General features: G+C 38.6%; 1 protein-coding gene across 1 annotated transcript in view; it reads right to left on the bottom strand.

Annotated features, from left to right (window-relative positions):
* The window catches only part of ITPR1 (inositol 1,4,5-trisphosphate receptor type 1), a 471,939-nt gene that overhangs the window by 259,605 nt on the left and 198,946 nt on the right, over positions 1-13,388 (bottom strand). Inside the window, exons 4-5 of the mRNA XM_042782721.1 lie at positions 3,807-3,893; positions 1,142-1,300 (exon numbers count right to left, since the gene is read on the bottom strand). Coding sequence (XP_042638655.1) covers positions 1,142-1,300; positions 3,807-3,893 — 246 coding nt within the window. The remainder of the gene's footprint in view (positions 1-1,141; positions 1,301-3,806; positions 3,894-13,388) is intronic.

The following is a 13,388-nucleotide window of genomic DNA, read 5'->3' as shown; positions in this document are numbered from 1 at the left end:
GTCATAGCTAAACAAATTAAAGGATAGGAAAGAAAAGGACTTAATGAAGACAAAAGTCAGAACAAGGTTCACATGTTTTGTTTAATTATGGTGGGATGGGGAAGATCGTTTCCTACCATGTAAAACCCATCTATTTTCAGTGTGAACATCTGGGGAGCATATACAAGTAAATTTTCTCAAACTCCAAATGAATATAAGTTAAATATGTAAATAAATACATCTAAGCTTGATTGGACTTTTCTTTTTAAGGAGTAACATTTAAGATGTAGCAACTGTGAGGGAATGGTCTGGTACAAGATGCTTCTGCTATACTATATATAACGTAACACACACACACACACAAATCCAAACTAACACATATCTAGACTGCCCAATGCTTATATACTTAAATGACAATACTAAAAAATAGCAAAGGCCAGTTGAGTATTTTGAGAAGATTTCATGTTGCTTAAGTCATATACTTTTTAGTGAAGAGAAACTATTTCAGAACCTTAACAAGGTCACAAATATAGTATTTAAACATATTCATTACTATGTTGTGGGTATACCACATCATGGCTCACTAATTTAGCTAGCAAATAGCAGAACTGTTCTAAGTCACACTGAAAGGAAATCCTGTGGCTTGGTCCCCTCAGGTGAGGTCAACTGCAGTGAATGGAATGAGTTGAAGAACCTGCATGCTTATCAACAAAAGCACCAGGGAGGATAATCCTAAAACCCAGTCTCTTTTTCTGCAGTATCTACTTCTTTTCTGTCCTCCTTACTTTTCTAATCACGAGTTAGTGGGTTATTTCCAAAACATGAAAATATTTCTATTCCATTAATGGATTGAAAATGGCAGGGATGCTCCCCAGAACATTAAGATATGATAGATGTTTTTGTGGTAAAGTTACTGAGGCAATGGACTGCTCATACGTTTCTGTTCAGGAGCCCAGTAGGAACAACACTGCTTCTGTATTTAGGTCACACTTCTCTCCAATATTCCTTGTTTCCCAAACACTAGTTTCCATAGTGATTCCCTTCTCTTCATACAGGGTAAGTCTCTAGTTCCAACTTTAAAACTCTCCTAGTTGATCCGGATATACAATGATGGTTGGAAGCATGGCCTGAAGACCTTCTTGGGCTAGGAGTTTGCACTTACGCTATCTCCAATGGATCGCAGCTTGTAGAATGGCTGAATATAAAACCAGGACCCTTCATTCCCAGCCTCATCCAGCGTCACTCTCATGGCGTTCTTCTCTAGCAGAGCCGGAAGCCTCTTGTTTACAGTTAGGTATTTATTACTTTTCAAATGCAGGAGCTAAAAACCCACCAAGAGAATACGTTGAGTGCCAGCAAGTCTCTGAAATCTCCACCACTGCTATCATAGTCACATAAAGTATGTAATAAATATTCCTCCTACCACTGAGCTGCTTACAAAGTCAGAGACCACAAAGTGCCTAAGGCTGGGAATGATTAGGAAAGAAAGACAAGCACAGGGAGGGGGAATAGAAGTAGAAGTCATAGAAGAATTTTTTTTTTGCCCCTAATATAGCGTTAGACAAGGTGGATATTGCTCAGGACAAGTATACCAGCAGCCTGGAAAAGTACATGGCCATCTGTTACACCAAACCCAATGTAAGGCTAAGGAACTGCAGTCCAAGTAATCCTTGACACATAAGCAGAATGAAGGATAGGCACACTGAGCACAAGCAACTGTCTGATTTACAAGATGGCCCCTATTATAGGACTGTTGTTTATTGGGAAGAATATGGCTGCCATGGATTGCCACCTGAATTTCCAAGTAATTTATTCTCAATCCTTGGGTCACGCATGAAGGAACAGAAAGACTGGAGACTTAGTTGGGGAACAACTGGTCTGATAGCTGCTCTATGCCAGGGAGAGTTGGCCAAGGCTTCCCAACTCAACAGGTTATAAGAGAAGATGGAAGGGAATATGAAAGACTGCCCAATCCCTGGAGAAATGATAAAGGTAGCATGAGACTCTAGTGCCAAATGCCAATTTCACCATTTTTACTGTTAACAGATACGTTGCTTTGAACAGTCTCAGGCAATCCACATGTCTTCTAATGGAGTTTCTAGAGGTGGAGGGGTAGCTTGTCTGATTTGTGAGTCCCTGACATTCCCTGGCCATGAAAGACAAAGAGAGGTAATGAGCCCTTACTGTTCCACTGGAGATTGGGCCCTGACTCACTATGCATCTGTTTAACTACTGGACTCAGAAGTGGTTTGTAAAGCAACATTACCTACAGGTGGATCCCAAGATCCAGCCTTGGGGAAAAAATAGTGACTTATATTAATTAATATGTATTCAGAGCTTACTCTGTGAAAGGCACCTCTCAGCCGCTGTAGGTAGCAGATACCATTATCATTACCATATTCTTGGCCAGAAAACTGAGGCATGGCAAAATTTCCTGTCTTAAATCTCACAGTTAGTAAGCTGTAAAACCTGAATGGGAATTCTCTTAAGAGGTTATGTTCTTAAATTCTACACCCCTCCTTTATCTCAGTTCACGCCATTTTCTCTAATCTAAACAAACCAGTGTGTCTTGTACTCTGAGTTTCAGACCATTGGCTTGGCCCATTAATGAAGCTGATACTGATATCCACCTGGCCCCTTGTGTCCATTCTAAATTGGATAGAACCTGGAAGGGAGAGGGTGACTTCAAAAGAATTCTGGGAGTTATTTTTACTACTTCAAAAGGCCTAATATAATAAATAAGTCACTTAATCACAGAAAGTTGTTTTTACCAATTTGGCAATTCCAGTTTTCCCATGCTCCTGATTAGCATTGCTCTATAACCTAATGTGAATAAAAATGGGACGAAATTCCTTTATAACTAGTAAAGTTTATGTGGTAACAGACATCTTTCAAAAGAGAAACAATAAAGCAAGATAACTAAATGGGTCTGATGCTCATAAACGGGTAACTACTGCTCTTTGTAAAAGGAGCTCTGGTGGCATAGTGGGTAAGGCATTTGGCTGCTAACCAGAAAGGCATCAGTTCCAACCCATCAGCTGCTCTGGGGAAGAAAATGAGGCAATCTACTTCTGTAAAGATTTACAGCCTTGGAAACCTAATGGGGGTCACTATGAGTTGGAATTGACCCAGTGGCAGTGGGTTTGGGTTATACCCAGGTCAAAACGATCTGGTGAGTGGACAAATCGACAGAGGCCAAATTTGGTTCTGGGCTTCCTCATATACTGTTTTCTACAAGACTGGGAGCAGACTGATTTGAGCAAAGCCTAAGGAAGCTGCTTCCTGGATTTTGCTTTATCCCCATGCATATTTAAAGGCATATGAGATAAACAAGCAAACCTGTGAGAAAAGCCATGAGAATTAGCATTAAATATTCTATCTGAAGGTACAAAAACTACCCTTACATCTGGAGAACAGTTCTTGAACAAACAGGGAAAAGTTACAGGGAAGCCAATTTCCCCAACTAGGAAGAACTTTCGAACAAAGCAAGTTGAACAAAACTCCAAGAGCCAGGCTCTTTTACAGGCGATTTAAAAAAAAAATATTCCATATAAAACATCTGAACACAGGTTAAATGATTAGTGCTGACTGAAAGTCAACTAAAAAGCCTAAGACTCTATTCACATATATAACCAGGAGAACTGGTCCTTGTGCAATAAACCAGCTGTCTGCATGGAATCACACTGTGAAGGTATCCAAACCCTGTTTCATGTGTTTATTTTTCAGTTCCTGATTAGCAATTGCTCCATAATCTAATATGAATTCCTTGTAATGTTCCATTCCTTGTAACGTTTCAGCTCCAGAAGGGACGAGCCGTCATCACCCACCTGGATCACATTGCCATACTGGATGACGGTCCCCAGCAATTTCCTGTTTTCTGTCTCATTCTGCTTCTTTTCCAAGTCTGCAGCATGCTGTACGTGGAGAAGGAAGATTGGTCACACAGAGGAAATAACAGGTTCTATTTCTCTGCAGTGGTGCAAAACCAATGGCATCAGTTAGCAGATATTTACAAGAACCACAGAAATGAGTAAATACCCAAGTATACCACGAGGCTAAGTGAAACCAGCAAGGGCTTCAGAAATCCAATCCACTCTTGGCTTTACTTTGTTAAGCCAAAATTTCTCTTTAAGGAATTCATGGACATCTGCACAGGGGGAGGCTAAGCCAAAAGCCTACGGGAGGGAATTTGCATGTCACTTTATCATTTGTCAATGAGATTTTAATGGCTTTGGAGTAAAACAACCTGGATCCAAATCCTGGTTTTTGGTACTTTCTGGTATTAGGACTTGAGTGTGTTCTTTAACATCTGTGAGCCTGAGTTTCCTCTTCTGTTAAATGAGGATAAATCTACATTTCCCAGGAATCACTTAGCATAGAGAGCGGGTCATTGTAGTACTCATAGCTATTGTTGTTAGCTGTTAATATAATTTATTTATTTTTCATATTAATTCCTTAAGGAGGATATCATTATCCCATTTTTAAAGAAAACGAAATAGATTTAGAGAGATTGAAAACTTAGGTTGGCATCACATAGTTGGATGATGGGCACAAAAGGGGTTTGTTACCACTCTTTCTTCTGTTTCTGTATGCATTTTAAATTTTCATCAATAATATGTTTTTTAAAAATCACACATCTATTAAATGGAAGCAATAATCCTCAAACCCACATTTGGGAATTAAATTCTCACAGCAACAATAAATTCTTATAGGTATAAATGACATCAGGAGACATTACCAGTCCAAATTCATAATGATAGGGCTCATGATGAAGCTAAAAAGAGGGTTCTAGAGTGGTCTACTAAGGCCATCATCCTCAACAGTTACTCTTCATTCTTTTATCTATATAACTCTTAAAGTACTGTTAACATATTATGACAGTGCTAAAGTTTCATCCTAGTAATTAGTTATTCCAATTCTTGTCTCCAAACCTAAATGGGGTGAAATAGAAGTAAAACAACAAAGAAGAAATTCAGTATCTAATCTGGTGAATGATAAAACCTTGATGACTAATCATATCCTTCACAAGACTTCCAATGTTCTTTTCCTAGAGTTTCCCCATTTCAGTGCATGGTGTGACCCTGTCCTTAAGGCAAGATGCTGTGAGATGCCAATGGGTTAATGGTCTCTTTCCCAAGTAATGTGTGCATTTTCATATACAAGATTCTTGTGGGCTTGGTCTGGGCTCCATTACATACCACCTTTATTATCTTGGCCACGCCACTTAATCTCACTAAGCCTCACTCATTATTCTCTTCCACAAAATGGTGATAGGACAAACCTCACAGGGTTGTTGTAAAGATTAAAGTTAATATATGCAGGCACAGTCAATAAATTCAATAAAATTCTAGCCATTACTATTATACACAAGTTTCTAACTTTAAGAAAGCTCTAATTATGAGATTTTAAAAGGTAAACTAAGTTGACTGAGTCAAGTATCTCTCAGCTCCCTTCAAAAGTCAGCACCTGCTCCACCTCTACCTGAAGCATAGGAATTTTTAGTAAGGTGCATCTTTTAAGAAAAATAAACCTCATGAGACAATATTAAATCAGAAAGAAACAATATTTCAGAAGGAGCAGGATCTGCTTACTATTATTATGGCTTACTGCAAGTTTACCACATCTATGTCAGCTCTGGAAAACAAAGACCCATTCTGAGACATCTCTCTCTCTCTCTTTCTCTCTCTCTCTCTCTCTCTTAAATCAGTCACAGTCAGCTATTCTCAGTTTACAATAAAGGATAAAATCTACTGAAATGAAGATATATCCAGAAACAATACCAATATAGACAAGACGGCAATCCATGGCTTCAAAGGATCCTGACACAATTCTTAAAATTCTTTTTCCCCTCCATAAACCAAAAAACACAAAAACCAAACAAGTTGCCATTGAGACAATTTTGACTCATGGTAACTACCTGCATGTTGGAACAGAGCTGTGCTCCACAGGGTCTCCAATGCTGATTTTTCAGAAGTAGATCACTAGGCCTTCCTTCTGAAGCACCTCTGCATGGATACGAACTCCCAACTTTTTAATCAGCACTCAAGTACCTTAACTGTTTACCTCACCTAGATATTCTCCTCCATAAACAATAAAAACGCTGCCTGAATTTCCTACCACCTCTTCTTCACACCTGTGCTTCACTGCTCTAGGTCTCTACAACATCTACACGTTCTGTAGGTAGCTTTAAGAAACATAAAAATTTAACTGAATCCACTTGTTACTTGGAACGAAGGTTTATGCTTTGTAGAGAGCCATTTGTTCTTTCTGCTAAACAGTTCGGCTAATCTGGGCTGTAAATTCAAGAGGGAAAAATGTCAAAGGGAGAAAAATCAATGGATTTTTTGAACACGCAAATATCATTTTTCTCTGCTCTGACCATAAAAAAGCCTAAAATAGTGTTTCTTAGATTTAAATTATATCTTATTTTGTTAGCTGCTGTCAAGTCAGCCAGACTCATGGTGACCCCATATACAAGAGAACAAAAGCACTGCCTGGTCCTGCACCATCCCCACGACTGGTTGCGAATCAAAGCTTTCTAATCCATAGGGTTTTTATTGGCTGATTTTCAGAAGCAGATCTCTAAGCCTTTCTTCCTAGTCCATCTTACTCTGGAAGCTCCTCTGAAACTTGTTCAACATAACAGCAACACACAAGCCTCCAGTGAGAAATGGGGGGCAGCTGCACAGGAACATTCACTGGGCAGTAAGGATCCAAGGGTCCCTACTTCACAGGGAGAATCTCATGGACATTCCTCCTACTCCTAACAAATTCCAATGGCCTCAATTTACAAAACACTGATCTCAAATATTAAGTTCCTACCTAGTTTTAGACTAAGCATAAAAGCAGCAATCCAGTGGTTACTAGCATACCTAAAGTGAAATGTCAAATCAGTCATCAAGAAGCCACATATCCCAATTAAGACAAATTCAACACCAGCAGCTATCAAGAACAAAGGGAATTTGCTAAAAACATACAAGATAAATTTACAACAGAAAATAAAGCATAATTGGAAGATAAATACCTAAGAAGTTCTCTTAAAACATCTAGTATCACACATATCCATTCAACTGTTTAATCAAGTCTGAGCCTACAAATCCCTATTCAATAAACATTAAATGCATTAAGCTTATGGACAGCTGCTAGAATTCCCTTTTTCTATAAATTCCTTTGCTTCTAAGTTCTCTTGTTTAAACAAAAACTCTGCAATTCATTTCATCTTTTGCTAAATGTATAAATTCAAATGTGTTAATTTAGTTTACACACCACTCTAGGTAATCCACCCCACATACCCAAGTTCAGGTTTTAGACAAAAATATCCTTTATGACATTAGGTTCAGCAGGTAAGGTAATAGGTAGATAAAAATGTAGTAAGTTAAGAACTGGGGTCCCTGAGTAATGCAAACAGTTAGTGTGCTCAGATGTGAGCCAGAAAGTTGGAGGTTTGAGCCTACCCAAACCTGAAACTTGCTCTTAAATGGGAAGTAGCTAAAGCAAATGGGAGAAATGATGAAATGAAAGACCTGAGGAGAAGATTTCAAAGGGCAACTCGAGAAGACAAACTCAAGAATTATAATGAAATGTACAAAAACCTGGAGTTAAAAACCCAAAAGGAAAGACCACACTCAGCATTTCCCAAGCTGAAAGAACTGAAGAAAAAACTTCAAGCCTTGAATTGCAATACCAAAAGATTCTATAGGCAAAATACTGAACAATGCAGGAAGCATCAAAAGAAAATGGAGGGAATACAGAATCACTGTACCAAAAAGAGTTGGTTAATGTTCAACCATTTGAGGAAGTTGATCAAGAACCAGTGGTAGTGGAAGAAGTGGAAGCTGTACTGAAGGAATTGGCAAAATATCTATTAAGATGTTTCAACAAAAGGATGCAGCACTGGACATACTTATGCCAAGAAATTTGGAAGACAGCTACCTGCCAAATAGAAGAGATCTATATTTGTGCCCATTCCAAAGAAAGGTGATCCAAGAGAATGTGGAAAGTATAAAACATCGTTAATACCACACGAAAGTAAAACTGATGATGATTCATTAAAAAATGATTGCAGGAGTATATTGATAGGCAACTTTCAGAAATTCAAGCTGGATTCAGAAAAGGACATGGAATGAGGGGTATCACTGGTGATGTCAGATGGACCTTGGCCAAAAGCAAAGAACACCAGAAAGATGTTTACCATGTTTGATCGACTATGCAAAAGCATTTGACTGTGTGGGTCATAACAAATTATGGAGAACATTGAAAAGAATGGGAATTACAGAACATTTAATTGTGCTCATGAGAAACCTGTATATAGACCAAAAGCCTATCCGAACAGAACAAGGGGATACTGCTTGGTTTAAAATGAGAGAGGATGTGTATCAGGGTTGTATTCTTTCATGATACTTATTCAAATCTCTTTGTGGAGCAAATTATCCAAGAAGATGGACCATATGAGGAAGAATGCAACATCAGAGTTAGAGGAAGACTCATCAACAACCTGTGATATACAGATGACATAAACTTTCTTAGAGAATGTGAAGATGAGCTGAACACTTATTGACAAAAATTGAAGACTACAGCCTTCAATATGGATTATACCTTAACATAAGGAAAATGAAAAACCTCACAACTGGACCTATAAGCAACATCATGATAAATAGAGTTAAGCCTGAAGTTGTCAAAGATTTTATTTTACTTGAATCCACAATCAACACACATGGAAGCAGCAGTCAAGAAATCAAATGTCATACTGCACCAGGCAAATGTGCCCCAAAAGACCTCTTTAAAGATATGACTTCGGAGACTGAGGTGCACCCAACCCAAGCCATGGTGTTTTCAATAACCTCATATGCATGTGAAAGCTGAACAATGAATAAGGAAGACCAAAGAAGAGCTGATGCTTTTGAAGTGTGGGGTGTTGGCAAAGAATACTGAAAATACCATGGAATGCCAGAAGAACAAACAAATCTGTCCTGGAAGATGTGCAGCTGGAATGCTCCTTGAAGAATTCTTCATCTCATCTACTTTGGTCATGTTGTCAGAAGTGAGCAGACCCTGGAGAAGGTATATCATGCTTGGTAAAGGAGAGGGTCAGGGGAAAAGGGCAAGACCCTCAACAAGATGAATTGACACAGTGGCTCAAGCATAGCAAGGATTGTGAGGATGGCGCAGACCGGGCAATGTTTCATTCTATTATACATAGGGTCACCATGAATTGGAATCGATTTGATGGCACCTAACAACAACAGAGGCAACTTGGAAGAAAGGACTGGCTATCTACTTCTAAAAAACCAGCCATGGAAAATCCCATAGAGCACAGTTGTACTCTGACACCATGAGCCAGACTCGACTCAACAGCAACTGGTTTCAAGATAAGAACAAAAATGAGGCCCCTGAAGAGTTATCAAGGTTGTGTCTACCTTTCAAAAGAATGAGATTTAGCTTGTTAAATCCCTCAAGTTTATGCTAAGGATGGGCTCATACAATCTATTAGATAATGAACTGGTACAACCTTTCTGGAGGATAATCTGTTATTAACTACCAAAATACTTTAAAATGAGCATCACTTTGACTCAGCAATTCCACTATTAAGAGTTCCTCTTAAACAGATAATCTGGTTTATGTACAAGGCCATAACAACCCCCACCCCCACTTTGCAAAGACAATAAGTGTCATAATCTTGAATACTACCCACACTAAAGGACTGGTTATGTAAAATTTCAGTACTGCTCTGGAATAGAATAGCCATGCAGTCATAAAAATTGAAAATAGAGATTCGTATGATTCATGCCGAGAGCTCTGGTAGCATAGTGCCTAAGGCACTTGACCGCTAACCAGAAGGCTGGCGGTTCAAACCCACCAGCCACTCCTTGGAAGGAAGATGGGGCAATCTACTTCCGCTGTGGTACTTCCTCGGAAACCCAAGGAGGGGTCGCTATGAGTCAGGTCCGACTCAACAGCACATAACAACAACAACATGACTCATGCCATAAAAAATAAAAGGTTAAAGAAATGGAAGGAAGGTAGCATGCTTCCATCTTTAACATTGAGAGACTAGAGAACAGAATTAGGGATGGGGAGGGGCACATGTCAAAATATAAACCAAGGTTATCTTTCAAAAATAAGATTTTTTATTAATATATTGAAATATTTTTCTTTTCCTATTCACCTGCACTATGGAAATTTTTTTTCCTATAATATTATGTGTGACATTTTTTCAAAGACAAAGAAAAAAGGAATATACTAAGGACTCTTCTTGTTGTTACGTGCCACTGAGTCAGTTGTGACTCATAGCGATCCTACGTACAGCAGAACAAAACATGGCTTGGTCCTGCACCATCCGCACTATCTTTGCTATGCTAGAGCCCACTACTGCAGTCCTAGTGTCAATCCATCTCATTTAAGCTCTTCCTCATTTTTGCTGACCCTCTACTTTACCAAGCATGATATCCTCCAGGAATTGGTTCCTCCTGTTAATATGTCCAAAATAATGTGAGTTGAAGTCTTGCCAACCTCACTCTAAGGACCATTCTGGCTGTACTTCTTCCAAGACAAATTTATTCATTCTTCTAGTAATCCATGGTATATTCAACATTCTTTGTCAACACCATAAATCAAATTCTCCTTTGGTTTTCCTTATCCATTGTCCAGCTTTCGCATGCATATCAGGCAACTGAAAATATCATAGCTTGGGGCAGGAACACCTTAGTCCTCAAAGTGACAGCTTTGCTTTTTAACACTTTAAAGAGGTCTTTTGCAGCAGATTTGCTCAATTCAATAATACATCCTTTGGTTTCCTGACTACTGCTTCCACAGGTATTGATTGTGGATCTGAGTAAAATGAAATCCTAGACTTCAATCTTTTCTCCGTTTATGATGGTATTGCTTATTGGTTCAATTGTGAGGATTTTTGCTTTATGTTGAGGTGTAATCCATACTGAAGGCTGTAGTCTCTGAGCTTCATTATTAAGTATTTAAAGTCCCCTTTCAGCAAGCGAAGTTGCTTGCATATCACAGGTTATTAATGAATATTCCTCCAATCCTGCTACTGCATTCTTCCTCATATAGTCCAGCTTCTCAGATTATCTATTCATTATATAGACTGAACATGGCAAAAGGATACAACCTTGATGCATACATTTCCCATTGTATGCATACATTTTCCCTATACAGTATCCCCCTGTTCTGTTTGAATGAGTTCCTTTTGGTCTGTGTACAGGTTCTACATAAGCACAATTAAGTATTCTTGAATTCTCATTTTTCACAATGTTATCCACAATTTGTTATGATCCACAAAGTCAAATGCTTTTTCATAGCTAATAAAACATAGGTAAACATAATTCTGGTATTTTCTGCTTTCAGCCAAAATCCATCTGACATCAGCAATGATATCCCTCATCCTTATACTCTTCTGAATCCAGCTTGAATTTCTGTAAGTTTCCTGTTGATCCATTGCTGCAACCATTTTTGAATTATCTTCAGCAAAATTTTACTTGTGTGTGATAGGAATGATATTGTTCAATAATTTCCACATTCTGTTGGATGACCATTTTTTTGCAAATGGACACAAATATGGACCTCTTCTTTCAGTTGGCCAGGTAGCTGTCTTCCAAATTTCTTGGCATAGATAAGTAAGCACCTCTAGCACTGCACTAGTTTGTTGAAATATCTCAATGGGTATTCCATCAATTCTTTCCCATTGTACTCTTCATGTACAAAGCCCTGACATTCTGTCAATTCTTCTTTAGCAATGGCACCAGAAAGTTGACAGCCAAGTGGGTGCGCTGTAAACAACTTCATGGTCTATCATCTTCAGATGGCCAACAACCACAGCCAGAAACAGCACCTTCTTCATCTGAAATTGGATAGTGGATTTCACTTCATCTACTTGGGTCAATATATTCTCATTGTGGGTAAGCAGGGAAGGGAATTTGCCAGCCTTATTCAGGTCTGGTCCTAGGATTTGCAGGATCTGCTTTATCAGGGACTGAGAAGCCAAAAAGGGATCATACTTCTTGGCCAACTTTTTGACCAGCTTCTCATTCTTGTTGAGTTTCTTCAGCACTTCAATGTCCATGTGAGGGATATCCACAGCCTTGGCTTCATCATAGTCCTGCTTGTCCCCAAGGACACACACAGAGAACCTGTGGGGGGAGTAGACTTAAGCCTGATGGTGCCTGAGAAGCGTTTGTCCTTCCATCTTCTTTTGATATTTCCTGTGGCATTCAATGTTTTGCCCATAGAATCCTTCAATATTGCAAATCAAGGTTGAATTTTTTCTTTAGTTCTTGCAGACTGAGAAATGCCAAGCATGTTTTTCCCTTTCTATTTTCTAACTCCAGGTTTTTGAACATTTTATTTTAATACTTTGTCTTCTAAGTATTTTAAAACCTTTTGTTCAGCTCTTTTACATCACTTCTACCATTTGTTTTAGCTACTCTACATTCATGGGCAAGTTTCAGAGTGTCTTCTGAAGTTCATTTGGTCTTTGTTTTCTTTCCTATCTTTTAAATTATCTTTTGCTTTTTTCATGTATAATGTCCTTTATGTCATTCCACAACTCACCTGGTCTTCAATCATAGTGTTCAAGGCATCAAATTTATCCTCAGTTGGTCTCTAAATTCAGGTAGTATATACTCAAGGTTATACTTTGGCTCTCATGGACTTGTTCTAATTTTCTTCACCTTCACCTTGAATTTGCATATGAGCAACTGATAATCTGTTCTGCAGTCAGCCCCTGGTCTTGTTCTGACTGATACTGAGCTTCTCCCTTGTTTATTTCCACCAATGTAATCAATTTGATTCCTCTGTATTCCACTTGGCAAGGTTCATGTGTGTAGCTGTCATTATGTTATTGAAAAAAGGTACTGCCAATGAATAAGCTGTTGGTCTTGCAAAATTCTATCATGTGATCTTCACTGTCATTGCTATCGCCAACATCATATTTTCCAACTACCAATGCTTCTTTTGTTTACAACTTTTGCATTCCATATTTGATCAATTTCAGACTGTAAAAGTTGGTAAAAATCTTCAATTTCTTCATCTTTGGCTTTAGTAGTTGGTGCATAAATTTGAATAATAGTTGTATCAACTTGCCTTCCTTGTAATTACACGGATATTATCTTATCACTGTATTTTACTCAGGACAGATCTTCAAATGTTCTTTTTGACAAGAAATACAATTTACATATACAGTACTGTGTTGTTAGTGAAGGCAAACACGGGTATATGGATGGAAAGATGAGTGGACAGGCTAAACAGTTAGGTATGTCCGTGAAATGGGGAGTGTATCCAAGAACATATATAGGGTTGGCACACAATGGTCCTATAAGTTTATGTGAATGATCAGAATTCCCAGGTGTATAGTAGAGCTGACAAGGGGCAAGGTTGTGGTCACTGCTTGGTCACAGCCA

Source organism: Orycteropus afer, unplaced genomic scaffold, assembly GCF_000298275.1.
Source record: "Orycteropus afer afer isolate SDZICR_OR568_19922 unplaced genomic scaffold, OryAfe1.0 scaffold00429, whole genome shotgun sequence".
In the NCBI taxonomy this organism is placed as follows: domain Eukaryota; kingdom Metazoa; phylum Chordata; class Mammalia; order Tubulidentata; family Orycteropodidae; genus Orycteropus; species Orycteropus afer.
Note: the sequence above shows the minus strand (reverse complement) of the source record. Positions and strands in the feature narration are given on the sequence as shown.